This window comes from Schistocerca cancellata, chromosome 7, assembly GCF_023864275.1.
Source record: "Schistocerca cancellata isolate TAMUIC-IGC-003103 chromosome 7, iqSchCanc2.1, whole genome shotgun sequence".
NCBI lineage: Eukaryota > Metazoa > Arthropoda > Insecta > Orthoptera > Acrididae > Schistocerca > Schistocerca cancellata.
In genome coordinates this window covers 479,109,744-479,137,101 of record NC_064632.1, presented here as the reverse complement: position 1 = coordinate 479,137,101, position 27,358 = coordinate 479,109,744, and the positions used below count along the sequence as shown (strand labels likewise).

Below are 27,358 nucleotides of genomic sequence, written 5' to 3'. Positions count from 1 at the left end.
AGCTTTTAACGTCCCGTCGATATCGAGGTCATCAGAGACGGAGCGCGAACTCGGATTGTTTCAAGCATGAGGAGGGAAATCTGCGGTACCCTTTCAAAGGGACCATCCCGGCATTCACCTGTAGAGATTTTGGGAAATGACAGAAAATCTAAATCTTGATGACCCAACGCGGATTTGAATCGTCGTCCTTCCGAATGCGAGTCCAGTGTGTTAACCAGTGCACCACATCACTCAGTCCCACGGAAAAAAAAGTGTTTTACTGTGGGCAGTTGTATAAGAAAACCAGGACGCACTCAAAACTAGGACAAATCCGGGGAAACCCGGACGTATGGCTCTCAAATGGTTCAAATGGCTCTGAGCACTATGGGACTTAACATCTGTGGTCATCAGTCCCCTAGAACTTAGAACTACTTAAACCTAACTAACCTAAGGACATCACACACATCCACGTCCGAGGCAGGATTCGAACCTGCGACCGTAGCAGTCGCGCGGTTCCGGACTGAGCGCCTAGAACCACGAGATCACCGCGGCCGGCGGACGTATGGCAATCCTATTCACATCAAGATATCATTATAGGACAATATCAAGTTCATTCGGTGAGATTCATCCTAATCTGTGAGATAAAATGTGGGAGGGATGGGTGTTCATCTCGCATTCATCGGCAGACCGCTAATCGATGACGTTGAGAAGATGTATACATAAAAAAAAAAAAAAAACAGTTTTCAGTCGTTCATGTTAGACCTATGAAACATTTTTCTCGCTTGAGGTTCCCGTAAATTTGTTTAGCAACATCTCAGATCAGCGGGAAGGTTTCCACATTTAAATGACTTCCGGTTGGTCGCGGTAACCACATCTCCCAGATTCGTCGCCGATTGATGAGGCACTTGGAGTAAAGCAGAGGACACGTTCTCAGGAAGAATGGAGTTGGATTGTCCGGTCGGCCATAGTGGAAAATTCTCTGTTTCGTGGTACTTTTTAAAAATAGTTATTTTGGCGAAACTGTGAAATCAAAATTTTCAGATATACGTAGCACACATTCCTTGGTACTGCTTGTAACATAAATCTTCAGGTGACACGTAAGTCGCATTTGTAAGGAGGAGATCTTACAGCTAAAGAGTGTAATTTGGTCCTTCGGATAAGGGGTTCCTAATGCCGGGTTTTAAATAAAAACTGAAAGTTCATTTGAAAGAAACAAACATGTGTTTGAAAAACTTTCAAAGTTATTAAAAATCAGTTAGATTATTTTAACATCGCCCAATATCTTCGTATGTACAAAGATCTGTTTTTCATAGTACACATATGTTCTCCCACCATTTTATTCATTACCCTCCCTGGGAGAGGTTCCTTGCACCCTCCTATCCTCCGGATGTTTCTTCAGAATGATGTGTATAATTGAACGCTTCTGTAAAGGAAGGTCACCGTTTACAAGCTGACGAATGATGAATAGTGCATTGTCACATACAAAGGTTGATTTTCCTTCGCACACTCCATTTATTCTCAAGTGTGCAACACAAGATGCAATTTCGATAAACATAAAAGCAATTGACACCCACAAGCTTGCTGTAGTTACTGTACCCACTACGCTACCGCAACTGTGTAGATTTGGTGGTATTTTTGTAATGATCCTATACCATATTTTTCAAATTTATTAAAAATGTGAAAAATCAAGCGTTTCGATATTTCACGTTTACAGGAGAAAGTGAGAGTATTTACAAACCAAGCTGACATGTACCGATGAGAACTGGCCATAATGTCGTCCAAGAACTGTTCGGAGGAAATAACTGAACACTGAGATTTGAAATAATAAGTACATGGCGTAAGCATTCAGCTTACTGACAGCAAAACTATTGCTGTTGTTAATGCTGCAGAAAATCTTAAAATTTCATTAGCGCTAGTATAACATAAAATATTTTATATATAATTAGAGCCTATTTCCAATAACGTAACAACACCCGTGAACGTGTTCTATGACCGCTGACCAATCACCGCGCTTGTTTGTTTCCATCGGGATCGTTTATATGATGAAGAGTTACTTACACAGTGACCGTCTTGTAAAATTTATTTTTTTGTTGTAGGCCCTATACTTCAGCTGCATGTCACAGAAGTGCTATCAGTACCAGTTTCGACATACAGAGGGGTCCAAAAAAAATGTATCCACTGTTTGCAAGTCCATAACTTGCAAACTAATTGACGGAGTTGTCTCATTTTTGGTGAAAGTGTAGCTTAAAGTCCAAATGGTCACCATTTACATCCACACACAAACAATGCCGCCGAGCTGCAGCTCGAACCACTGACTGCAACGTGTTCAGTTGGATATTTGCACATGAATGTACGATGGATTCTCGAAGTTCATCCAATGTGCGTGGCTTTTGTCGATAAACGACGTCCTTTAGTGTTCCCCAGAGGTAAAAGTCCAGAGGAGTTAGGTCTGGGGAACGTGGTGGATACTCCATAGCACCTCTACGGCCTATCCATCTTCCTGGTAGATTTTCGTCGAGATACGCCCAAACACGATTTTGGTAGTGGGCTGGGGCACCATCTGGTTGAAAGTAAACTCTTCCGTCTCCATACATGTCTCGGATGGCAGGTAAAATGGATGTCTGAAGCTTCTGAAGGTACACCTCACCGTTAACTGTGCCGTCAAAGAAGAATGGACCAATCAAGCGCCGGTAAGACAACCCACACCACACATTTACTCCTGGCAAATTCACGGCTTTGTCTACATGGACGTTCGGATTTTCGGCGGCCCAGTAGATGCAATTGTGGCAATTTACTGTACTACTGAGTTTGAACTGTGCCTCATCAGACCACACAATCATCTCTGCAAACTCTTCATCGTTGCGCACCACGTTAGTAAACCACTCGCAGCACTCCATTCTACTATCTGGGTCGTCCTCGTTCATTATGTGTAGCAATCGTGGGATGTAGCACTTCCACTTTGCTGTCTTCAAAATTCGCCGAACACTTGAGCGATTCACTCCAGTTTCACGAGCGCACTGTCTCACAGACTTCTGTGGTGAGCGAGTGAATTGTTGTAACACAAGACGGGAGTTAGCTGGACTTGCTACTGTTACAGGTCGCCGAGATCGTTGCTTGTGTACATCTTTAACACAGCCTTCGGCTTCAAATTTGTCTCGAATGCGACGAATCGTTAAACGTGTCGGTGGCTCTGTTTGATACTCATTTCGCCATTGTCGTTGAACCTCATTAATGTTTTCGTACTTAAAATAACACTTCAAAACTGACTTCCTGTCATCGAATGTAAGCCTTGAGCCAGCCATGTTTACTCGAGTAACTAGGTGCAACTAAGAACAAAACACTGACTATCTGGCGACTGTCATCTGACAAAGCAAAACAACGCAATACATCGCTTGTGTGGCGATTGCTGGAACTAGAAACTATTACACTACCAGATATGAGACAACTCCGTCAATTAGTTTGCCAGTTATGGACTTTTAAACAGTTGATACATTTTTTTGGATCCCTCTGTATTATAAATTAATTCTCAGATCTGTTCAAAAAGAGAGTAAAAGAGGAGAAACTAAATTATAAAACTAAAATACAAAGTAACTTCTATACACAACCTTAATACTTAAATACTTTACATAATAACTCGTCCATTCAAGAGGCCCAGTGAACCGCTCAGTGTTGCTGTGATTGTTGGAAGCGAAGGCTACCACTGAGTACGTAATAATATAATGGTTCAAATGGCTCGGAGCACTATGGGACTTAACAGCTATGGTCATCAGTCCCCTAGAACTTAGAACTACTTAAACCTAACTAACCTAAGGACAGCACACAACACCCAGCCATCACGAGGCAGAGAAAATCCCTTACCCCGCTGGGAATCGAACCCGGGAACCCGGGCGTGGGAAGCGAGAACGCTACCGCGCGACCACGAGATGCGGGCGGTAATAATTTAAAGTTGGCAACTTAAATCGCAGTATAAGATCATTCACAGTGTAAAACTGATTGTGGGGGGAAAAACCCTCAGTGTGTGGAAACTAATGTAGTTGTTCAACTACTGGTGTGCCGGCCGGTGTGGCCGAGCGGTTCTAGGCGCTGCAGTCTGGACCCGCGCGACCGCTACGGTCGCAGGTTCGAATCCTGCCTCGGGCATGGATGTGTGTGATGTCCTTAGGTTAGTTAGGTTTAAGTAGTTCTAGGTTCTAGGGGACTTATGACCTCAGCAGTTGAGTCCCATAGTACTCAGAGCCATTTGATTTTTTAACTACTGGTGTAAATAAGCTAGACGTCCAATAGAAGCAGGGCAGACGACACCCTCCTGCAGTCCGATTTGCTGCTAGTTGATCCCATACAGGTAGCCCAAATTTAAGCTGTACATGTGTTGCATGTCGTACACCAATCTCGGCACTCTTCCTGTTGGCTGGCCGTGGATAACAGTCTGTAACTGATAACAGCGTGTAACTAGCCTATAACAGATAACAGCCTGTAACTAGCCTTGCTGGTGAATCGCCTGACTCGATCCCTACAAATCGTTTATGTATTTAGATTGTCGTGTATCGCTGCAGCGACACGCTTCAGGCAGAGCAGCCGGGTATCCGCGTTAAGAGATGTATGGGGCCGCAAGTGAAAGTGGTCGCGCGGTCAGTGAACTGGGACCACGTATCGCGTTGCAGGCGCCGTCCCACATCCCATGAGTAGCAGCGGCCCCTGCTAATGGGTGCAGCGCCGAGGCCATCGCCCTCGAATCTAGAACGCCCGCGCCGCCTCGGGTACGAATAATTTACTCGGTTGATTACGAGACGTGTTAAGTAATGCAGTGGAATACCGAAACCAGTTCCCAAAACTGGTGCGAGGGCTGTTCAGCAATCATTGTCTCATACACATGGATCCAAATGTCCAGACACTCTGTTACGAAAATGGTACTGAAACAGAGGATGACAGACTAAAGGCCGAAATACTAAATGCCTTTTTCCAAACCTATTTCACAGAGGAAGACTGCGCTCTAGTTCCTTCTCTAGATTGTCGCACAGATGACAAAATGGTAGATATCGAAATAGATGACAGAGGGATAGAAAAACAATTAAAATCGTTCAAAAGAGGAAAGGCCGCTGGACCTGATGGGATACCAGTTCGATTTTACACAGAGTGCGCGAAGGAACTTGCCCCCCTTCTTGCAGCGGTGTACCGTAGGTCTCTAGAAGAGCGTAGCGTTCCAAAGGATTGTGCATAAATATAGACCTATATCTCTAACGTCGATCAGTTGTAGAATTTTGGAACACGTATTATATTCGAGTATAATGACTTTTCTGGAGACTAGAAATCTACTCTGTAGGAATCAGTATGGGTTTCGAAAAAGACGATCGTGTGAAACCCAGCTCGCGCTATTCGTCCACGAGACTCAGAGGGACATAGACACGGGTTCCCAGGTAGATGCCTTGTTTCTTGCCTTCCGCAAGGCGTTCGATACAGTTCCCCACAGTTGTTTAATGAACAAAGTAAGAGCATATGGACTATCAGACCAATTGTGTGACTGGATTGAAGAGTTCCTAGGTAACAGAACGCAGCGTGTCATTCTCAATGGAGAGAAGTCTTCTGAAGTTAGAGTGATTTCAGGTGGGCCGCAGGGTAGTGTCTTAGGACCGTTGCTATTCACAATATACATAAATGACCTTGTGGATAACATCGGAAGTTCGCTGAGGCTTTTTGCGGATGATGCTGTAGTATATCGAGAGGTTGTAACAGTGGAAAATTGTACTGAAATGCAGGAGGATCTGCAACGAATTGACGAATGGTGCAGGGAATGGCAATTGAATCTCATTGTAGACAAGACTAGTGTAATGTGCTGCGAATACATAGAAAGAAAGATCCTTTATCATTTACTTACAATATAGCAGCTCAGTAACTGGAAGCAGTTAATTCCATAAATTATCTGGGAGTAGGCATTTGGAGTGATTTAAAACGGAATGACCATATGAAGTTGATCATCGGTAAGGCAGATGCCAGAGTGAGATTCATTGGAAGAATCCTAAGGAAATGCAATCCGAAAACAAAGGAAGTAGGTTACAGTACACTTGTTCGCCCACTGCTTGAATATTGCTCACCAGTGTGGGATCCATACCAGATAGGGTTGATAGAAGATTGAGAAAATCCAACAGAGAGCAGCGTGCTTCATTACAGGATCATTTAGTAATCGCAAAAGCGTTACGGAGATGATAGATAGACTCCAGTGCAAGACTCTGCAGGAGAGATGCTCAGTAGCTCGGTACGGCCTTGTGTTGAAGTTTCGAGACCATGCCTTCACCAATGAGTCAAGCAGTAATATTGCTCCCTCCTTCGTATATCTCGTGAAGAGACCATGGGGATAAAATCAGAGAGATTAGAGCCCACACAGAGGCATACTGACAATCTTTCATTCCACGAACAATACGAGACTGGGATAGAAGGGAGAACCGATAGAGGTACTCAAAGTACCCTCCGCCACTCACCGTGAAGTGGCTTGTGGAGTATGGATGTAGATATAGATGTACTGTTACGAAAATCCATTTCTCCTGCACAACGAAGTATTAGGGAGTGAATTCCGGTAGATCAAGGAGTTTTAGCTAAAAATATGACTACAGCAACCGTTGGGATAGCGATATGCACATATACACATCACGGTAGTATCGCGTAGACAAGGTATAAAAGGGGCAATGCAATGGCAGAGCTCTCATTTGTATTCAGGTGATTAATGTGAAAAGGTTTCAGACGTGATTATGGCTGCACGACAGGGATTAAGACTTTGAATGGGGAATGGGAGCTAAACACATAGGACATATCATTTTGGAAATCATTAGGGAATTCAGTATTCCGAGATCAGCAGTGTCAAAAATGCGCTGAGAATACCAGATTTCAGGCATTACCTCTCACCACAGACAACGCAGTGGTCGACAGTCTTCACTTAATGACCAAGAGCAGCAACACTTGCATAGAGTTGCCCATGCTAACAGACAAGCAACACTGCATGAAATAACTGCAGAACTCAGTGTGGGATGTACAATGAATGTATCCATTAGGACAGTGCAGCTCATATTTGGCATTAATGGGCTATGGCAGAAGATGACCGTTGCGAGTGCCTTTGCTAACAGCACAAAAAAACCAACTGCAGCGCCTCTCCTGGGCTTGTGACCATATCGGTTGGACTCTAGTCAACTGGAAAACTGTGGTCTTGTCATATATGTCCCAATGTTAGTTGGTTAGAGCTGATGGTAGGAATCGAGTGTGGCTCAGACCCCACGAAGCCACGGGTCGAAGTTGTCGACAACGCACTTTGCGAGCTGGTAGTGGCTGCATAATGATGTGGGCTGTGTTTATGAGGAATATACTGAGTCCTCTGGTCAAACTGAACCAATCATTGGCTGGAAATGGTTATGTTTGCCTATTTGGATACCATTTGCAGCCATTCATGTACTTCATGTTCAAAATCCAATGTGCCACGTCACCAGACCACAGTTGTTAGTGACTGGTTAGAAGAATATTCTGTACAATTTGAACGAATGATTTGGCCACCCAGTTCAGCTGTTGTGACTCCCATCGAACATTTATAGAACATAATCAAGAGATCAGTTCATGCACGAAGTCTTGCACCGGCAACAGTTTCACAAATATAGAGGTAGCATAGCTTCATATTTCTGCAGGGAATGTCCAATGACTTGTTGAGTTTATGCTATGTCCAATTGCTGCAAAAGGACATCCGACACGATACTAAGTGGTGTGCCATGGTTGTTGTCACCTAATGGTGTGCCGTGACTATTGTCACATCAATGTAATGCTGTTCTATTTATTTCAGATAATTCTGACAGGCCTACTGTGCATGTGGGAAGAGATAATAATTAAAAATTTAAACTACTACATCCACCTGCCATTCCCAGCCTCATGTGGTAAAGGCAGTACGTCAGTTCTCCATGTACCTCAGTGTGTGAAGAGGAATAAAAATTTTTGTAAAACGTGATGTCATTACTGAAAACTGAATTTTTACTGAGACAAGTATTTTAGAACTTGTGTTTTTGGCAAATGATGTGCCATGCTCTTGTGGTTACCTGCATTATCAGGTATATGCTATTTGGTGTGAAGCCACAACTAGAAGGAGAAGAAAAATCCTCCAGGTTTTCAAACTATTTCTTAACATAGTTTTGATGAAGCCCGCTAATCTGTTAATGTGTGATGCTGCTCTGTTTCTCGTAATTCTGATCCTTGGGTTTCATTCAGATATGCTCCAAACCAATCTTTTCTTGCTAGACATTCTGTTTTAGAAAATCTATGAGGAGTTACTGTGAATTCCAAGGCTGCAGTACTGTCCATGTACTGTGAGCAGACTGCATTGCCTAACAGTTTTATCCGCTTGATAAGGGTTGCCTGTTATTCATAAGTGAAATTAATTTTTGTCATAATTGAAATATTACATTTATTTGTTTAGTTTTTTCTGCTCAAGTTGGGTGCTGAAAAGGCCTTTGACCATTGTTCTAGCATCAGTTACTGAACTTTTTTCTATAAATTTTGAATTAATTTTATTGTTTGCTCTTTTCAACTCCCCATAATGGTCTGCCTTCTTGATTTCCTTGGCATCTGCAACAGACCATCATATTGTAGTTTCAGCATGCAAAAGAAGCATTTTTAAAATTGTGTAAGGTCAGTATTACAAGCAATGTAGCACAGCTTGGGTTTGCTACCACCAATACTCCATCGGCCTCTACGTGGCTAGCTGTTTTGCATTGTGTGAGAAAAGAACCATTGCAACTCAGATATATCTAGTTACAATAATTAAAAATATTCAAACTCAGTACGAAATCTGCCTGTGCACAGTCACTATTTGACAAAAGTAGTGAGGACAGATACTTTCAGAGAGGATCTTTCCCCCATTCCATTTGAGAATAGAGTGTGGAATTAGTATAATCTTGTCCTCGCAGTCACTACAGCAGTGATGTCTTGGAGGCTGAATTATATTCCTAGATTCTTCTGTTAATACTAGTTCTTGATTCATAGTAAGTTGGCATTAATGTAAAAATTGTCATCTGTCTTCAAGCATCCACCATTTGTTTTTTCAGAATCTCTGTGACGCTCTCCCATGAGTCAAAGAACCCTCTGACCATTGGTGCTGCCATTCTTTGAATACATTCAATATTCCCAGTTAGTGCTATTTGCTGTGGGTCCCACACACTAGAGCAATATGCTATGGTGAGACACATCAATGTTTTATAATTAGCCTCCTTTACACACTGTTTGCACTTCAGGCATAGCCAAAGATCTTACAAAAATATTAATATATATAAAAAATATAAATTTCCAAAGTTTTCTGCTAACTTTTGGAGAATACAGTATCACAAGAACTGAGCGCCTCAAACATCGCCACAATGGACTCGCATTTGGGAGGACGATGGTTCCGACCCGCATCTGGCCATCCAGATTTAAATTTTCTGTGATTTCCCTAAATTTCTCTAGGCAAATGCTGGGGGGGATGGTTCCTTTGAAAGGGCATGACCGTTTCCCTTGCCCGTCCTTGACACAATCCGAACCTGTGCTGTGTCTCTAATGACCTCAATGTTGATGGGATGTTGAACTGGATCTTCCTTCATTCCTTCCTTCGAACATGGCAAGATATTCTAACAAATTCCATGCATTGTGTAACACAGGATACGTTTCACTTGTTTTCCTGAGGACTGGTCCACATGGATTGGTTTTCGTTCTGACTGGCGATATAAAACATTCCAGCCAGGAAAATGCTTCTATTCATAGGCTGACCATACTATTCCCAACAACAAAACTGACATAGTTTGTGAGCTGACCAGTGGAACCGGTAAACTACAGGCCATTGTGAGAAAGCAGGATAGAAGGGGAAAAGGTGCTTCACAAAGAAAAAATGCTGGAAAGAGTGACTTTTCTGAACATAGGTGGAAACAACACAAAGACACAGTAGCCTCCCCATTTACACAAAACTTCCTGACAGATTAAAACTGTGTGCCAGACCAGACTTGAATTCGGGACTTATGCCTTTCGTGGGCAAGTGCTCTACCAACGGAGCTACCCAAGCACGACTCACGACCCATCCTCACAGCTTCAATTCTGCCAGTACCTCGTCTCCTACCTTCCAAACTTCACAGAAGCTCTTCTGCGAACCTCTGTGAAGCTTTTGTGAAGTTTGGAAGGTAGGAGACGAGATACTGGCAGAATTGAAGCTGTGAGGACGGGTCGTGAGTTGTGCTTGGGTAGCTCAGTTGGTAGAGCACTTGTCCGCGAATGGCAAAGGTCCCGAGTTCGAGTCTCACTCAGTCCGGCACACAGTTTTAATCTGTCAGGAAGTTTCGTACCAGCGCACACTCCGCTGCAGAGTAAAAATCTCATTCTGCCCCATTTACATGTTCGCATACAGCTGTAGTCTTTGGATCTGTGTTCACAATCTTAGAGCTAGCACTCATAATGGTGACTGCACACTTCGATTTTATACTGTATAAGTTGTCAAAGTTGTGGATGTTTGTTGCTATTATACTTATTGAATCAATTGGATGGCCAAGTTCTCTGTAAAATTTTTGGACAAGTACTTTTCAAATGATGCATTTATCTGATTTGCAATTCCTAGGAAGTTATGCTAAAGTGATGTACTGTGTGTGGATGTAACCAATTTGTTGTATAAAATGTTGTAATACAATAATGATATATTGTTATTATATTTAAAATCTTAGGTATCAAGTTATATTTGAGGGAGTGGAGGGGTGGGGGGTGGGGGTGAAGTAACAAACTCTCACATTCCCCTCACCCTCACCCCCACCCTCCCCACAACCAAACCCCTAGGTATGTGACTGCTGTATTTTTATTACTAAGAAACTGAAGTTCAACCCACTGCTTTAAATTTTAAATACAATTTAACATCTGTGACGATTCCATTTCACTTCAGTACAAATTGATACAGCCAGATTGACTTCACTGGGATTCATTGATATTGCAGTCATAGGACACTAAGTTTTTCATTGTGAAGTTCACAGTTTTACAGTTCTGTACATTTACTCATAAAGCAGATTGGCACTCTTGCAAAACCTGGGATTACTATTATGTACAGGGTCATTAATATAAAAATGAAAATCAAGGGTTCCACCATATTTCCCAGTGATGTGCTTGATGTTCCTTCTACATCTCTGGCTGACTCTCAATCCAACATAACATGCTGTCATCCGTACCCAATAAATTTTTCATCCAGTCACAAATTCTGTTTCATATCCCATATGATCATACTTTTTCTAGCAAACAGTGGGAACTGAATCAAATTCTTTGAGAGGTCAAGAAGTACTACATCTGCCTGACTGTCTTGATCCACAGCTTTTAGGATGTCAAGTGAGAGTTGGGTTTCAGATGACCAGTGTTTTCAAAATAGATGCTGATTGACATCTATGAGTAATGCAAATTGGTGTCACCTTTAAATTTGAATCTTAATTCCTGCTTTTCATTAGCAGTTATCTTAACCATTAGGTGATCTGAGCATGACTCCAGGCCTGACTCAAGCTTCCTTAGTCACAGACTTCCCTTCTGTTACTTCTGAACAAATAGAGATCATAGTGCGTAGTATACAGTCTTACTTGCACATTACAAGTTATTGATGCCTGGTTTCATGTAACACAACTTTTATTACGTTTGGAATAGCGATGAAGTGATGTTTCGTCAAATTTGAAAGTTGATAACAGGTTTGTGTCATTTCAAACTGCCCATTAATAAATTATAATATGAAGTAAGACTTTATTATGATTTGACCACTTGCTGTTGCTCTGTGCCACTACAAAGCTCTGAAAATGTGTAGATTGTTCTCCATTCCAGAATAGGGTCAGCAATGAAATGAATTTGGCTCAGCCTGTCACACGTCAGTGATATCATTTCCATTACCTGCATCCATTTCATGTAAGTGAATTCAGATCATGTGGTATTATCTAAAAACTTCTCAAGACAACTGGATTATTGTGCTACAGTAGAAAATTTCTGAAAACTTTTTTCCAACATTTACCAAAAGAATAAAACTTGCAGAACCTGTAGACACGTTTTTTCAATTGTTAGCAAGTAACAGATATCTTAAGTAGCCCTTCCTCTCTTTTTACAGAGCAGTTCATTACATTATTTTGTAAATCAAATAATGTAAGTAAGCATTTGACTTTTACACCGGTGAACACTGAACATGTGCAAAACTTAATAAAATGACTTTTCTGCCAGTAACTTTGATTAGTATCTACTTGGAATTATACTATATCCCTCCCTACTTTGTCTACTTTACAAAATCTTGAGTGATAAGTGAGGAAGATCAGATGTCTTCCCACAATAATTCTGTAGCTGGATCAGCCCTTTCACATAATCTATATTTACAACATGTAACTGGTATAGGCTTCTCAGTACAAAGCCATCTTGCCAGTGATGACTTGCTGTTAGTTCTGAAGTGACCTTTTAAGGTCTGTTATCCTGTTTATGTTGTCTGGAAATATAGACAACCAGGGCATGACAAGCTTCATACCTCATGTTATTACACTGAAGTATTTGATCAATAGTTTGTCCCTCTGATGTGCGATGCAATATACTGGTGTCAGCAGTTTCTTTTCTATTTTTCCCCAGTTTTAAATTTACTGTAGTTCATTCAACTTCGTATTGAAAACAACTAAACAGAATTTCTATCTTGGAAGCCTAACAGATCATCATGTGGCTGTGTGTTGGATGCCTGCAAAAGTTTCACAATAGTATGCATAAATGAGGAAAGTCATGTATTGAGTTTTTCAATATACTTTTATATATTTATTTGATAGTTCATTGTAAATTTAAATTGGCTACTACCATATCTATCTTTTACCAAAATAAGAATGGAAACTGCCTAGGAAAACTGTTCAGTAGGCCAGCTTGCCAGACTAATTGTTGTTAATGTGGTACATCTTTCTTACTGACTTGTCTTACAAACAAGCACATAACACATTGCACAATGCAAGCAGAGTAATACTGTTAAAGAAAGTAATGCAAATTATAATATTTTTCACTCATAATCAATTTAATTAATTTTTAAAATGTGTTGAGTTTTCTTGAGTCATATCAAAACCTCATATATAAAGTCGTCATTCTTTTGCAACTAGAAATTGATGATGTTCCAGTACATTCAGCTCCAAGAGCTTTGGGAATCATTCCTTTGGAAGTAAATCTGTGTTGGGTTACTGCAATGATAACAATGATTTAAGTCAACCGATTCTATTTGGTTCCATGTTGTGTATGATTTGGGTACCAGTGACAGATATGATCCATATAGAGTTAATACCATACGGAAATCTGTTGCTTTATAAACTTACTTGTCTGGCTGATTTTCTTGCCAGTTACATTATACATGGACATACACATACAAAATAAATATTAATTGTGTCATATACTTGAAGTGTTAATGTAAATATTAACATCGATATTTTTTTTTGCAGAGGATATACTACCTCTCACTGGAATATTATATGGGCCGTTCCCTTCAGAACACGATGATTAACCTTGGCATACAGAATGCATGTGATGAGGCAATGTATCAGGTAAGAATAACTTACTGTGTGCATTTTATTACATGAAAGGGGATATAATTTTTTATTCTTACTTTGTTTTCTGTTGCTGTAGAATAAAGAAAAGTGATGTTATTCTTGCAGCTGGGGTTAGATATAGAAGAGTTAGAAGAACTTGAGGAAGATGCTGGTTTGGGTAATGGAGGCCTGGGGCGCCTTGCCGCATGTTTCTTGGACTCGATGGCAACACTTGGGCTTGCTGCTTATGGATATGGAATTCGATATGAGTATGGTATATTTGCTCAAAAAATCAAGAATGGAGAACAGGTTCGCTGATATTTTATTTTATTTTTTTTTGGCAGTTGACACTAATGTTAAAATGTTATTTATAAAACATTTGCTTGATTAGAAATCACCTAGTTTATGAAGTGCTATCAGTAAAACATATTGTGTTGAATACCGCTAAAAAAGCCTTCTTTTGACAATCCACATTTGCTTACTTTATCCACCACTTAGTAAGTATGAGAGAATATAAAGATGAATGAAATGGAGACTGTGAGTACTATTGTAAATATATATGGTACTCAAATATGTCTTGCTGTTTACACTCAAATCCTCCTCCTCAAAGTTCCTATTTCTCTCCCATCGTTATTCAAATTCACCCTCTACTGAATATTAGTGTGATCCGAATTCAGGCTAATGATCTAAATATGAAACAGTTATGAAACTTTTACTCTTAGTTCCTTGCTGCTAAAAGATTCATCCTGTTAATCCAAGACTACAATCAGTAACATCTGGCTTCAAATTGCCTGTCTGGATTATTTCCAGCTGTGGCTATTTGTTATAATGTCATGCCTCTTCCTCACGAACCCCAGAAATGGGAACTTCACTACCAGGGCTTACATATACAAAAAATAAAAATTGAATCTGTGGAATACAGTATTAATAAAATTTCATTTTTGGGGAAAAGAGTGTCAGGAAGGAGAGGATTACAGGTACTAGAGGAAAGGAGGAATCACCCTCTGGATAAGGCAAAAAAGAAAAATGTGGGAATCAATCAGAAGGTAATGTAAACAAAGAGCCAAAATCTAAATTGCAGAGTACTACTGATAATGAACTATTGATAACTGACAGATCAAAGATGAGAGATGAAATATGATGCATTTAGAGGTAGATAATGGTAATGAGAAATAAAAACATGATAAAACTATGGGGGGATTAAACTGTGGGGAGATAATAAATAAATTATGCTGTTAGGCTGGCAGAGGGAATGTTAAAGCAGAATGAAATACAAAAACCAAAGAAGCAGGGAATTAGTTTAAATTAAAATACATTAGCTCTCGCAGTCCAGCTAAAGTTAAAGTTACAATTTCTGCAGCTCAGAGGCCCTTGTACTTGGAAGTAGAATCCAAATATCCAGATGATAACAGTGTAGTAAGTGGGCAGTCCTAGCTGTCACATTCTGTAATATGATCAATGATGGGATGTTGAGTGCCCTTGATGACTGCATATGTTGTTCTGAGGCAGGCACCTTGTTTATATGTTCAGATAGAAAAATAATAAAATCCTAATTTTTACTTCGTGGTTGGGAGAAAGGATAGGATTGAAAAGACATAGTTCTGAGTGGAAAGACATAACGGTAGTGGACACTGACTAAGATACAGTTCCAAAACATGTTATTTTTCCAATTTTTCTTGATTTCTAGGCTCTCTAGTTCTTGAACTGATGGACGTTGGAAGACTTTGGGCTGATAATGTTTAAAGTGCAACAGCTGTCAGTGAGTGTCATATTTTGTTGTCTGTTTGGTTGGTTCAAAATAAATGGTGAAAAATTCTGAATCTATTGTGGGCAGCTACTTGGGGAATGAGGGTCACAAACAAAATGAGATGTAAGTCAATTTTGCTTCAGTAGATGCTTGATATGGAGTACTAATAAGTGCAGTACCAGCACTATGTGAAGAGGGCAAAGTATGTGCCTCCCACACTTCTCTTCTGATAGCAACAGCCATTATGCTGAGTATAGCATTCTTCCATTGCCTCCACACCAAATTCTTTTGGCAACTAAGGACAGCTTAACAAATAGCAGGGATTCAGTTTTATCATCTCACCTAGTAATTCTCAACATACATCTCACCATTGTTTGCTGACTAAACTACAGTTTTTAATGATTTTTCCATATCTCTACGTAAGAAGCAAACACTGGTAGAAGTGTAACTGTTAAACAGTAAAACAATACTGAAGACTGTATAGGGTAGTGTAGAGTGAAATCAATTAAGTAGGCATGCCATGGGCTTCATTATTAAAAATTGTTGTTAACACAAAATGTTACTTTCCTTTTTTGCACACTGACAATGTGTTCGTCAGGTTGAAGAGCCAGATGACTGGTTAAGATTTGGAAATCCCTGGGAGAAGGCACGACCGGAATACATGCTACCAGTGAACTTCTATGGGAGAGTGGAAGATACTCCCCAGGGCAAGAAATGGGTTGATACACAGGTTTGTTTTTGACATAATTCTTTATTTTAAATATTGCTTTAAAGCAGACTACTTAATAATTTTTTTTTTAATTAAGTAAGTTTATTTAGTCATTTGTTGCTGCTCTTGGACTATATTTCTTTAATTGACTATTGCAGCAATTAATGTCAATAAATACTGTTAATTTCTAATTTCCTTGATCTTTCAGTATCCATTTGACTTCAATTACAAAGATTTGTTAAAAAGTAAAGAACAGTTGAGAATTTGAGAATCGACCAGTCATTTCTTGTTATCGGCATCACTTTCCATACTAGCAAAGTCCCCATCCACACAGTGCTGTAGGAAGTTATTACATTCCTTGCTACCCATCCTGAAGTGACTTTTGTGTACATCTTGTTTGAATCCACAGAAGGATCTCTCAGTGAAAATTCTGTAAGTTACCATTTGTCTTCATTCTTCTTTCCTGTGTTCCATTATAAATTATCTAAAATACAAAATGTTCTGTATCTTATGCAGTAAAATATTTTTGTTTATCATCATTTATCCACTTCAAGTCTATTTACATAACATTCCCCATGCTAATGACAAATCCTGTAGTCTTGCTATGGTGTACATTATTTCTCCAACTTTCTCTCATGCCATAACTTTGTCACATAACAGCAAAGAGGTGAGCGTCCATCTCACAGGAGATGGTAAAAGAGAAGCAATACATGCAACTCAGAGGTTTGCTGGGACAAGTTGTACAATGCACCTTCCACAACAAATAAACTAACACATTATGTAAAATAAGGTAAAGGCAACTACTCACTGTAGCTGATGGATGCATGGAGCACTGCTACACATAACAGAAAACAGCATTCACAGTAGTTTCAAGCACTAACTATTTTTGCCACAAGAATACACTCACATGCCCAACCATACCGACATGCCCACAAACATTCCCATTGCCATGGTGAGAGTCCATTTTCTGTTATGTGCTCCACATATCAATTCACTATAGGTGAGTGGTTGAATTTCCCTTATTTTACATATTTCTGTATATAGAAATTGCCATTATTGTTACATTTGCAGGCTGATCAGCACACACTCTTTCTGCACATTATTCACAAATGAAACAGGAAAGTGAGGGCAAAATGATCATTGTACTCTACATGCCCTCCACCCCAAACTGTAAGGTAGCTTGTGAAGTGAATATGTAAGTTTGTAATGCAGTTCAACAATTTTGTTTCAGATTGTGTTTGCAATGCCATATGACAGTCCAATTCCAGGATATGGTAACAATGTGGTCAATACTTTGAGACTGTGGTCAGCAAAATCACCTGTTGAATTTAACCTCAAATTTTGTAAGTGTTGTGAATCGTGATTTATGTTTGACCAAAATAAATTATTTATGTTTCAATAGGGCACATTTTTCTTTTCTTTTTCAGTCAATGATGGTGATTATATTCAGGCTGTATTGGACAGAAACCTTGCAGAAAATATTTCACGTGTATTGTACCCCAACGATAATTTCTTTGAGGGTAAAGAACTAAGACTGAAACAAGAGTATTTCATGTGTGCTGCAACACTTCAGGTAACAGCTGTGAAATCTTATGCTGATTTTGGTGGATGTGAGAAGTGATTTTTGATAATGTGGTATTTTTGACAGGACATAATACGTCGTTTCAAGGCCTCTAAATTTGGCAGCCGTGATGCTGTGAGAACCTCATTTGATCAATTTCCAGAGAAGGTTGCAATACAACTAAATGACACTCACCCATCAATGGCTATTCCAGAGTTGCAACGAATTCTTGTGGATGTTGAAGGTTTACCTTGGGAGAAGGTATTATGCTGTGATTTCTTCTCATCTGTGATTTTGTAATTGTTTTCAGAAGTGTTTGACAAAAATTATCTCATGGAAGACAATAGATATAACTTCAATACTCATTTAAGATTTTTAATAACTTTACAGTCCTTATAATGCTTTCCTGACTGCAGATTATCTGATATAATGGTCCCTAGAAGTAAGTTTCCTGAGATTGTTGTAAGAATGATGTAGATGTGTTTGAAGGCACAAAAATTTATGTATGTATATAATGAAACACTGTTTCCTTAGGCTTGGGATATTGTGGTACGTACCTGTGCGTACACAAACCACACTGTGCTACCTGAAGCTCTGGAGAGGTGGCCTGTGCATATGATTGAAAGAATTTTGCCACGGCACATGCAGATCATCTACCACATCAATCATCTCCATCTTGAGGTAAGCTAAATGCTTAATCAGCATATCAAAATAGTGGTTTGATATGACTTGGACCCTGATATCCTTGATTTTGAGAGCCTTATTCATACATCTGAGGGATGACTTTTTACAGGAGCTTTAAGTCTGAGCACTATTCCTGATAAAAATCGGAAAAATTATAGCAGTCAAATTAAGTTTTCCATTAAATACTAAGGAAAAAGAAACATTTTACTTCTATCATCTTTTGTTGTAAAAACATGTAAAGGAGAGCTTCACTGATATAGTACAGTTGATAAGAAAATAGGAGAAAAGGTAACTTTAGCCTCTCTCCCTCTTATGTCTGCCATTTGTAAGATACACCAGTGAGCCAAAAAATTATGACCACCAGTTTAATAGCATGTTTCTCCATCAAACAAAGTAGAGCAGTGATTCTGCTTGGCATGGATTCTACAAGTCCTTGATAGGTTTCCAGAAGTATGTGGTACTGGATGTCTACTGACTAAATTACAGGACGGTGGTTTGTGGGCATGCAGCAGGTGCCCGACATGTGTTCCAATGTCCACAGGTCAGTGGCATTTGCTGGCTAAGACATAAATATGAGTTCACTATCATGCTCCTTGAGCCACTGCAGCACGATTCTAGTCTTGTATTGTGGAGAGTTATCCTACTGGAAGATGTCATTGCCTTCAGAGAAGACTTCAATCATGAAGGGGTGCAGGTGGTCCACAATAATGTTCATGTTGTTCATTGCTGTCATAGTGTCTTTGAGTAATACCAGAGGTCCCATAGAAGCCCAACTCAGTGAACCCCATAGCACAAGTGTGCTCTTGGCGGCCTGCATCTGTGGCACAATGCACCTTTCCAGCAGCCATTCGACTGGATGATGGTGTGTAAGGGCCCAACCATCAACGTGTTGTATCAAGAAATGCAATTCATTCAATAGGTAAGAGGTTTCTATTGATCCATGGTGAAAACTCAGTGATGCTGTGCCCACTGCAATCGTAACTGATGATGTTGTTGGGTCAGCACAGGAACATGTAGGGGTCATGTGATGTGGACCTCCATGTTCAACAATGGCCTTTGAATGGTGTGTTCCTGCACTAGCATCGTATTCTGTCATCAGATCTGCCACAGACAAGTGCGTGTCCTGGATTACACAGTGGCGGATCCTCCGACCTCTGCATTTTGTGATGAGATGTGTACATCAACTACCATACAGCCTATGCGTTATTCCATTACCTTTCAACCGATTTCCGTAGGTGTTCACAATAGTAGTACAGAAACTGTTGACCGGCTTTGCTATTTCAGAGATTATCATTTCCACCTGCTGTGTCACAACAATGTGCCTTTTGTCAACACCACTTACGTCAGTGAATTTTTTCCCCCAGGGGGCTCACCACTCTTTGGTGAGTTCATACTTGGCTACCATGGGCGCAAGCCTTTGCAGTACCTCTTCCCTTTCCGTGCTGCATGTCTATCCTTCTGATATCCTTTTTCCCCTCTCCTGGGGAACATGTCTGGGATGTTTTTGGGAATGTATTCTGATGTTTCAATAGCCTGGCATTAGAACGGTCCCTCATCTCTTTTTTCTTTCTTTCTTTCTTTCTTTCTTCATTCCCCATATCATACTTTTCCTCCATTTTGGTGTTTGAGGTTCCTTTGTTTCTTCCTCCCTGTGAGTTTCTGAAGGGAGGCCCACATGCTTGATGCATAACTGGTGACTGGGTAACTCATAATTCCCAGCCCAGGGTTAACAGGTAGGGTTCACACGTACGCCCGATGCAGGCCAGGCCCAGGGAGGGATGACCGACTGTGATGTTTCCAAATTGCTCATTGGTACCTCTGTCAGAAGTTCAGAAGGTGTGACCAGAGGTGTGAACAATCATATAAGGTGGGTGAGCCCACATCCGAAAGGAGCCCCAGTTGGAAGGAGCATGCCATCAGAGACACTGGCAATAATGGGGGATTTTTTCGCAATGAGCCATTCACCTTCATCTCAGTCTGTGTCTACTAAATGTAAACAGACTGAGGCTAGAGATTCAAAGACTCTCCCTGTCGCACCTCGGTTCCTCGTGGCATCACGTACTGAAGGAGGTCAGTCCTTTGCTACAGTTAGTCCTTTTATTATTCAGAAAGATGTGGATGCAATTGCTGGCTCTTTGAAATCTTGCTCTCATCGGCATAATAGGACTTTGCTTTTGGAAGCCAATGTTAATTTTCAATCCTAACAACTGCTTACAGCTTCTCTCCTACACAGGTATCCTGTTGTGTAGCGGTCCATCAAATGCTGAATTCTTCATGTGGTATTATTTACACTCGGCTGCATGATGGTGTGACTGAGGGAGAAATCAAAACTTATCTCCCTGATTAGGGCACCACTGCAGTGCATTGGGTAATGACAATGATTGATGCCATCTAAGTCCCTATGCACACTCTTTTTTATCACTTTTGACTGAGTAGTGCTTCTATCAAAGATCAAAGCAGGCTACGAAGTCATCACAGTCTGACTGTACATTCCAAATCTGATGCATTGCTACCAGTGTCCATGTTACAACCACACTTGAATGTTATGTAAAAACACTGCCAAATGTGTTACTTGTGGTAAGGTTGCCCACTAGGGCGATTGCCTTCCTTCTCCTCCCCACTGTATTAATTATAATGGAGACCATGCCGCTTCATCCTGAGAATGTCCCATTATCTCAGTGAGTGGACTGTAAAGGTGGTGTGGCTGAAGGAAAAAGTCCCTTTCCCTCTTGCTCACAAATTGTTGGTTAGTCGAAAAGCCCTGTGTTTTACCATCTGGCACTTACAGTACCATTCTTGCTATGCATTGCTCCACGAAGGACATGGCCACACAGACTTGCAACTTCAAATTCAGCACTGCAGTTATCAAATAGCCCAGTATCACTGTAGCATCCCTGTCTGCTTCTCCTACAACTGCACACAAAGCCACCAGATCTATGCCCTTGGCATCAAAATCTCATGCTTCACAACCGACAGGCCACAAAAGGATGGAAGGGACACTTCTGTAGTGACTTCTTACATTCCTTCGGCCAACAGGCATCTGAGTCTTCATCTGCCAATCACAAAGGCTCAAAAAAATCAAACAAAGACGAACAGTCTTCTCCTTTGCCAATGCAGAGACCCCCCCTTAAACAGTGTTGTCCCATGATACCCTCACCTGGCAGATCTCCATTTCATTGGTGCGCACTGCCAACCATTTTGCTGTCCTGGAATCTGCAGCCTGACCCAAAGAGAATGCTGAAGACTCTGTAGATCTCCTCCAGCCTCTGCACCCTGTAGCAGTGTGTCTTCAAAGGCTGGCACTCAGCAACTAATGAGGTACAACCCTTCATTTTTTTCCTCCTTCGCTTTCTCCGTCATGACTCTCCTCCAATAGCATGTTTGGGGCCTTAAATCCAACAAGGAGGAATTACAGATGCTCTTGGAATCACAGGGTCCACTTGTTTTCTATCTCCAGGGAACAAGCTCCGGGGAATTAACCTATCTCCAGTGGTGTGCCATCCTCCTCTCAGCCCTCTTGCCACAAGGAGATCATTTCAGACAGTTATATTGGGGACTGTCATTTTAGCCATTGCCACTTGTTAAGTGGTGCTCGCCTACCACTTTGTGCTCATCAAAATCAACCTTTGACAGTTTGCCATTTTGTGACCGAATGCCCTTTTCTTAACCATTTACATTCTCATGTCTGTTTGCCATCTTGAGTTATTGGCTGTTGCAGCGAACAACGCATAGACTGTCAACTGTATTTTACTTTTTATACGTCATAGTTTGGAACCTCCATTGTCTCTATGGCATATTTTGTGGAGATACTCAAAGAGGAAGTCTTTTTCTTAGCTCTTTCCTTCCATTGACTGGTTTTAGCTCCTTTTTTGTATTAGTGTTGTAAGGTTCTAACATGGGCGCATATGACTTTAGTTGTTTTGGCACCCTAAAACGAAACAAAACCGAATCAGTGGATTTCTGCATTTGTGGCACTTACCTTAGCTATAATGACTGCCCATTTGTCTCCATTCTGCTTACATTCTTTCGTTATTGTGCCCCATGTCCACAACACCACCAGGAGGCATTCAGCCTCACAGTGGGTAGTGGTCATAATGTTTTGTCTCATCAGTGTAAACCTGAACAAATTTCCCCTAAATTTTACAGAAAATGTATCATTTCAGTCTTTCTCATAAACAAAAGTTTCTTCGGTCTAGTCATCATTGCAGCAGCTATCTCTCAAATTGTTGTTTTAAAAATATATATCAACTGTAACACTATTAGAAAATTTATAAAAGGCAATGACTATTCACATAATGCACCAACAACTCTATAGGCTTCTCTCTCCTCACTGACAAAGGAACTATTAGTTCCAATGACTCCTGTAGTCTGTCACTTTTACTTACATGTATTTATCGACAGTAAACACATTTTCCCATTTGAAATTACATACTAGTCAGTCATTCTGTCTCATAATTTATTAGTTTTTTTTTTAGTTGAATTTCCCTTCAGTACTGCTACAGAATTCTCTCTGTCAGGGATAATTTTAGTTCTTCATTGAACTTAACCAGTTCACCTTCATAAATAAAGGTTGTGATGTCTCAGACTTGTATGTACAACTAAGGTTTTCATTGTGAATGAAAACATCACAAACTGATTTTTGACTATTGCATCATCAGGTACAAAGATACATATGAGGTGCAGTGAAATTTTGTTGGATCAGAGATTTGAAACTAATGCATCTACAGAGTATCTCCATTACCAGAGATGAAAAATTTTAATCTTAGATTTAGGAATAAAACGAGAGGGATTACTTAAGCGTAAATGCAATGTAAGATTATTTAACTAAGATAAAACATATGACAAATTAATTAATAAACTACGGACAAATTACAACAGTTGTACACAGAAGAAAATAATTGAACAATAAACTTTGGTAACATGTTCCAGAAAGTATGAGGATACTGTGTAGATGCACTAGTTTAAAATCTTTGAGCCAACAAAGTTTCACTGCACCACATACTTCTCTATGTACCTGATGATGACATAACAGCCGAAAACTGGTTTGTGAACAAATAATAAATATTGTAAAACATAACACCAGTGCTATGTGTTTTCGTTCATAATGTATAAAATAATCTAACAGTCGATCAGTGGAAGTTAGGTTTTTGTTAAACCTCAGTCAGATTTGTGTTGGTGCATAGCAGAGAGAAAACGGTGAAGCTATAATGCAAGGGAGAGTGACAAAACACAGGAAAACTCTTTGAAATCCCATCTGGCGTCAAGTCCGTCTCTATACCAAAGCAGTTCTCTTGTAGCTGGCATTGAGATTTTATATCACTTCAAAAAACCCAAGCATAAATTTCACTTATGTCGAGATAGCTATTTACTTCATATTTATATCTTATCTATTCCCTTCTGTTTCCCCATCGAAGAATGCAGTATTCAACAGTTTACTCAGGAGACAAAATCTGTAGTAATCTCCTGCCTCCATGTATAACTTAGAAACATGAGCAACAGTTCACTTTTTGTAACACTGGAACTGCACTGTATTGCAGTTAGAAGGCATTGAATCCACACAGATAAACTGCCAAACCATGCAGTTCCCATGCACAGTAACACATTCATTTTTCAATTCAACATCCAAGTTAGTAATTCAAAAGGAATGGAATTCACAAGGCATGACCTTGCATCTCAGTAGGAAAGGGAAGGGTAAATTGTCCAGGATGATAGCAAAATAATTTCGGGGGGGGGGGGGGGGGGGGAACCTAAAACTCATGAAAGTACCTCATTTTCAGGGTAAGATCACTGTCCAATGATCCAACATTGAATGAAATTAAGCTTAATGAGAAGCTCAGAAAGGCAGGTACTAGATATGTTAAAATATCACAAGATTCTCATAAAAGTGCAGTGAAAAATAAAGTTAGTATATGGCATTGGAATATGAGGAGATAAAGATCACTTATCTTCCCCATTCTGTTATTCTCTTCCAGTTCTTTGCACTGTTCATGTAGGAAAATATTCTTTTCTCTTCTAGTTAATTTTACATTTTTATTTTTAGAGAATATTACTCACAGTGGAGTATTTCAGGGACTGGAAATTAATTACATATTAAAACCAACAGCTGGACCAAGATTTCATTTGCCTTTCATTGGCTGTAAAGGCCCAGTGCCAATTTTAAGGGTTGTGTGGAGTGTGAGAAGCATGTGCTATGGTTAGTGTAATAATATATTCTCAGCCGCTAACGGAGCAATACATAGGGAGCTAAAGAACATCTCTAAATTCTCCAAATAATACTGGTTTAAAAACTTTGTAAGCTGGCTTTAGTGGGATAATTTCTATCTATCTCAAAGTGTGACAATTAATGTTTTTTTCAACATTTATGGGACACTCTCCCATGAATTGCGCAAATCTGGGACCATTCGCGCTACCCATTCATGTAGATTCAGTATCCCTTGCTACTCCTATTTGGGTTTTGTAAACAGTATCCTTTGTAGACCAACAGCATTTTCCCGGTATCCTGCCAATGATTCAAAGTCTGCCATCTGCCTAATATAACTGAAACTAAATGACCATACCATTTCATATCTCTAGAAACTGTTGTTCCCAAGTATGCAAAAGTTGACTACAGTTGTGACTCATGGGTACAAGCACACATATGCGAACACACCAACCTGCAGCTACAGGCAGGGAACCAAGTGGCAGCTGGGATGGAAAGGTAGTGGAAGGCACGATAGAGGAGGGAGACAGGGGGCACTCAACAGAACTAACAAAATTAGAGCTGAAATAATGTATGATCCTGAGGAAGTTCTCAGTGTCACTGCAGTTGTGGGGTAGTGTTCTTTTCCCTTACACTGGAAAAATGTTATATCTTCAAAATTAATTAAATATGTGTGTTGTGTTTGTCTTTGTACCCCACATCAAAACAACTATGTTTGCTCATTGTTTCCATCCTGGAAGTTCCTTTATTGTATAACTTTAAATTTGTTTTGACCTGACATATACTGTTAATTTTTTGTTGAAAATGAATGAGGAATACTACACATCTGTCAAAGTGCAGAAATTCATGACAGATGCTGATGGAGTTGAGTTCTGCAAGTCAAATACTTTGTTCACCCGTGCCAATCACTACTCAGCATTAAAAACTGAAATAGGTCAGAAATAACTCATCTCTTTCACTGTCTTCGTATATAAAAATAATTTTGTTTTATTTTTTGTACTTTCTAAGTTTATTCACATGTCCCTCAATTCCTATTATTTACAGGAGGTTGGCAAGAAGTACCCTGGAGACCTAGACAAACTACGACGTATGTCTCTGATTGAAGAACATGGTGAAAAGAGGGTCAACACGGCACATCTTTGCATTGTTGGTTCACATGCTGTAAATGGAGTTGCAGCTATTCATTCAGACATTCTGAAGAAAGATGTGTAAGAACCTGTAAATCTATATAAACATTTATGTTATTATAAGACCTTATGATAAACACACAACTTTAGTATTGTCTGCTGTGCAAAATTAATACGGACGTACTGATAGTAAGTTTATGTACAACTGAGTTTCATAGTAAAAGATTAACTTCCATTTCATTTCATTCCAGGAAAAAATAAGCACTGGCATAATATCAAATGTTTGTCGTTTACATTTTTTTGAATTTGAGAAGATGGGACCTGGATAAACTGAAAGAACCAGAGGTTGTAGAGAGCTTCAGGGAGAGCATTAGGGAACAATTGACAAGAATGGGGGAAAGAAATACAGTAGCAGAAGAATGGGTAGCTTTGAGAGACGAAATAGTGATGGTAGAAAAGGATCAAGTAGGTAAAAAGACGAGGGCTAATAGAAATCCTTGGGTAACAGAAGGGATATTGAATTTAATTGATAAAAGGAGAAAATATAAAAATGCAGTAAATGAAGCAGGCAAAAAGGAATACAAATGTCTCAAAAATGAGATTGAAAGGAAGTGCAAAATGGCTAAGGACAAATGTAAGGATGTAGAGGTGCATATCACTAGGGGTCAGATAGATACTGCCTACAGGAAAATTAAAGAGACCTTTGGAGATAAGAGAACCACTTGCATGAATATCAAGAGCTCAGATGGAAACCCAGTTCTAAGCAAAGAAGGGAAAGCAGAAAGGTGGAAGAAGTATATAGAGGGTCTGTACAAGGGCAGTGTTCTCGAGGACAATATTATAGAAATGGAAGAGAATGTAGATGAAGATGAAACAGGAGATATGATACTGCGCGAAGAGTTTGACAGAGCACTGAAAGACCTAAGTCGAAACAAGGCCCCGGGAGTAGACAACATTCCATTAGAACTACTGACAGCCTTGGGAGAGCCAGGCCTAACAAAACACTATCATCTAGTGAGCAAGATGTATGAGACAGACAAAATACCCTCAAACTTCAAGAATAATATAATATTTCCAATCCCAAAGAAAGCAGGTGTTGACAGATGTGAAAATTACCAAATTATCAGTTTAATAAGCCACTGTTGCAAAATACTAACACGAATTATTTACAGACGAATGGAAAAACTGGTAGAAGCTGACCTCAGGGAAGATCAGTTTGGATTCCATAGAAATGTTGGAACACGTGAGGCAATACTGACCTTACGACTTATCTTAGAAGAAAGATTAAGGAAAGGCAAACCTACGTTTCTAGCATTTGTAGACTTAGAGAAAGCTTTTGACAATGCTTACTGGAATACTCTCTTTCAAATTCTGAAGGTGGCAGGGGTAAAATACAGGGAATGAAAGGCTATTTACAATTTGTACAGAAAGCAGATGGCAGTTAAAAGAGTTGAGGGACATGAAAGGGAAGCAGTGGTTGGGAAGGGAGTTAGACAGGGTTGTAGCCTCTCCCCGATGTTATTCAATCTGTATATTGCGCAAGCAGTAAAGGAAACAAAAGAAAAATTTGGAGTAGGAATTAAAATCCATGGAGAGGAAATAAAAACTTTTAGGTTCGCCGATGACATTGTAATTCTGTCAGACAGTAAAGGACCTGGAAGAGCAGTTGAACGGAATGGACAGTGTCTTGAAAGGAGGATATAAGATGAACATTAACAAAAGCAAAACGGGGATAACGGAATGTAGTAAAATTAAATCGGGTGATGCTGCAGAAATTAGATTAGGAAATGAGACAATTAAAGTAGTTAATGAGTTTTGCTATT

At 39.9% G+C, this 27,358-nt stretch overlaps 1 protein-coding gene across 1 annotated transcript in view; it reads left to right on the top strand.

The window, feature by feature from the left end:
• Positions 1-27,358, top strand: part of LOC126092609 (glycogen phosphorylase) — a 165,522-nt gene that overhangs the window by 119,149 nt on the left and 19,015 nt on the right. Inside the window, exons 2-9 of the mRNA XM_049908311.1 lie at positions 13,422-13,523; positions 13,635-13,817; positions 15,854-15,985; positions 17,196-17,307; positions 17,392-17,537; positions 17,613-17,786; positions 18,060-18,206; positions 25,453-25,616. Of these exons, the coding sequence (XP_049764268.1) occupies positions 13,422-13,523; positions 13,635-13,817; positions 15,854-15,985; positions 17,196-17,307; positions 17,392-17,537; positions 17,613-17,786; positions 18,060-18,206; positions 25,453-25,616 (1,160 nt within the window). The remainder of the gene's footprint in view (positions 1-13,421; positions 13,524-13,634; positions 13,818-15,853; positions 15,986-17,195; positions 17,308-17,391; positions 17,538-17,612; positions 17,787-18,059; positions 18,207-25,452; positions 25,617-27,358) is intronic.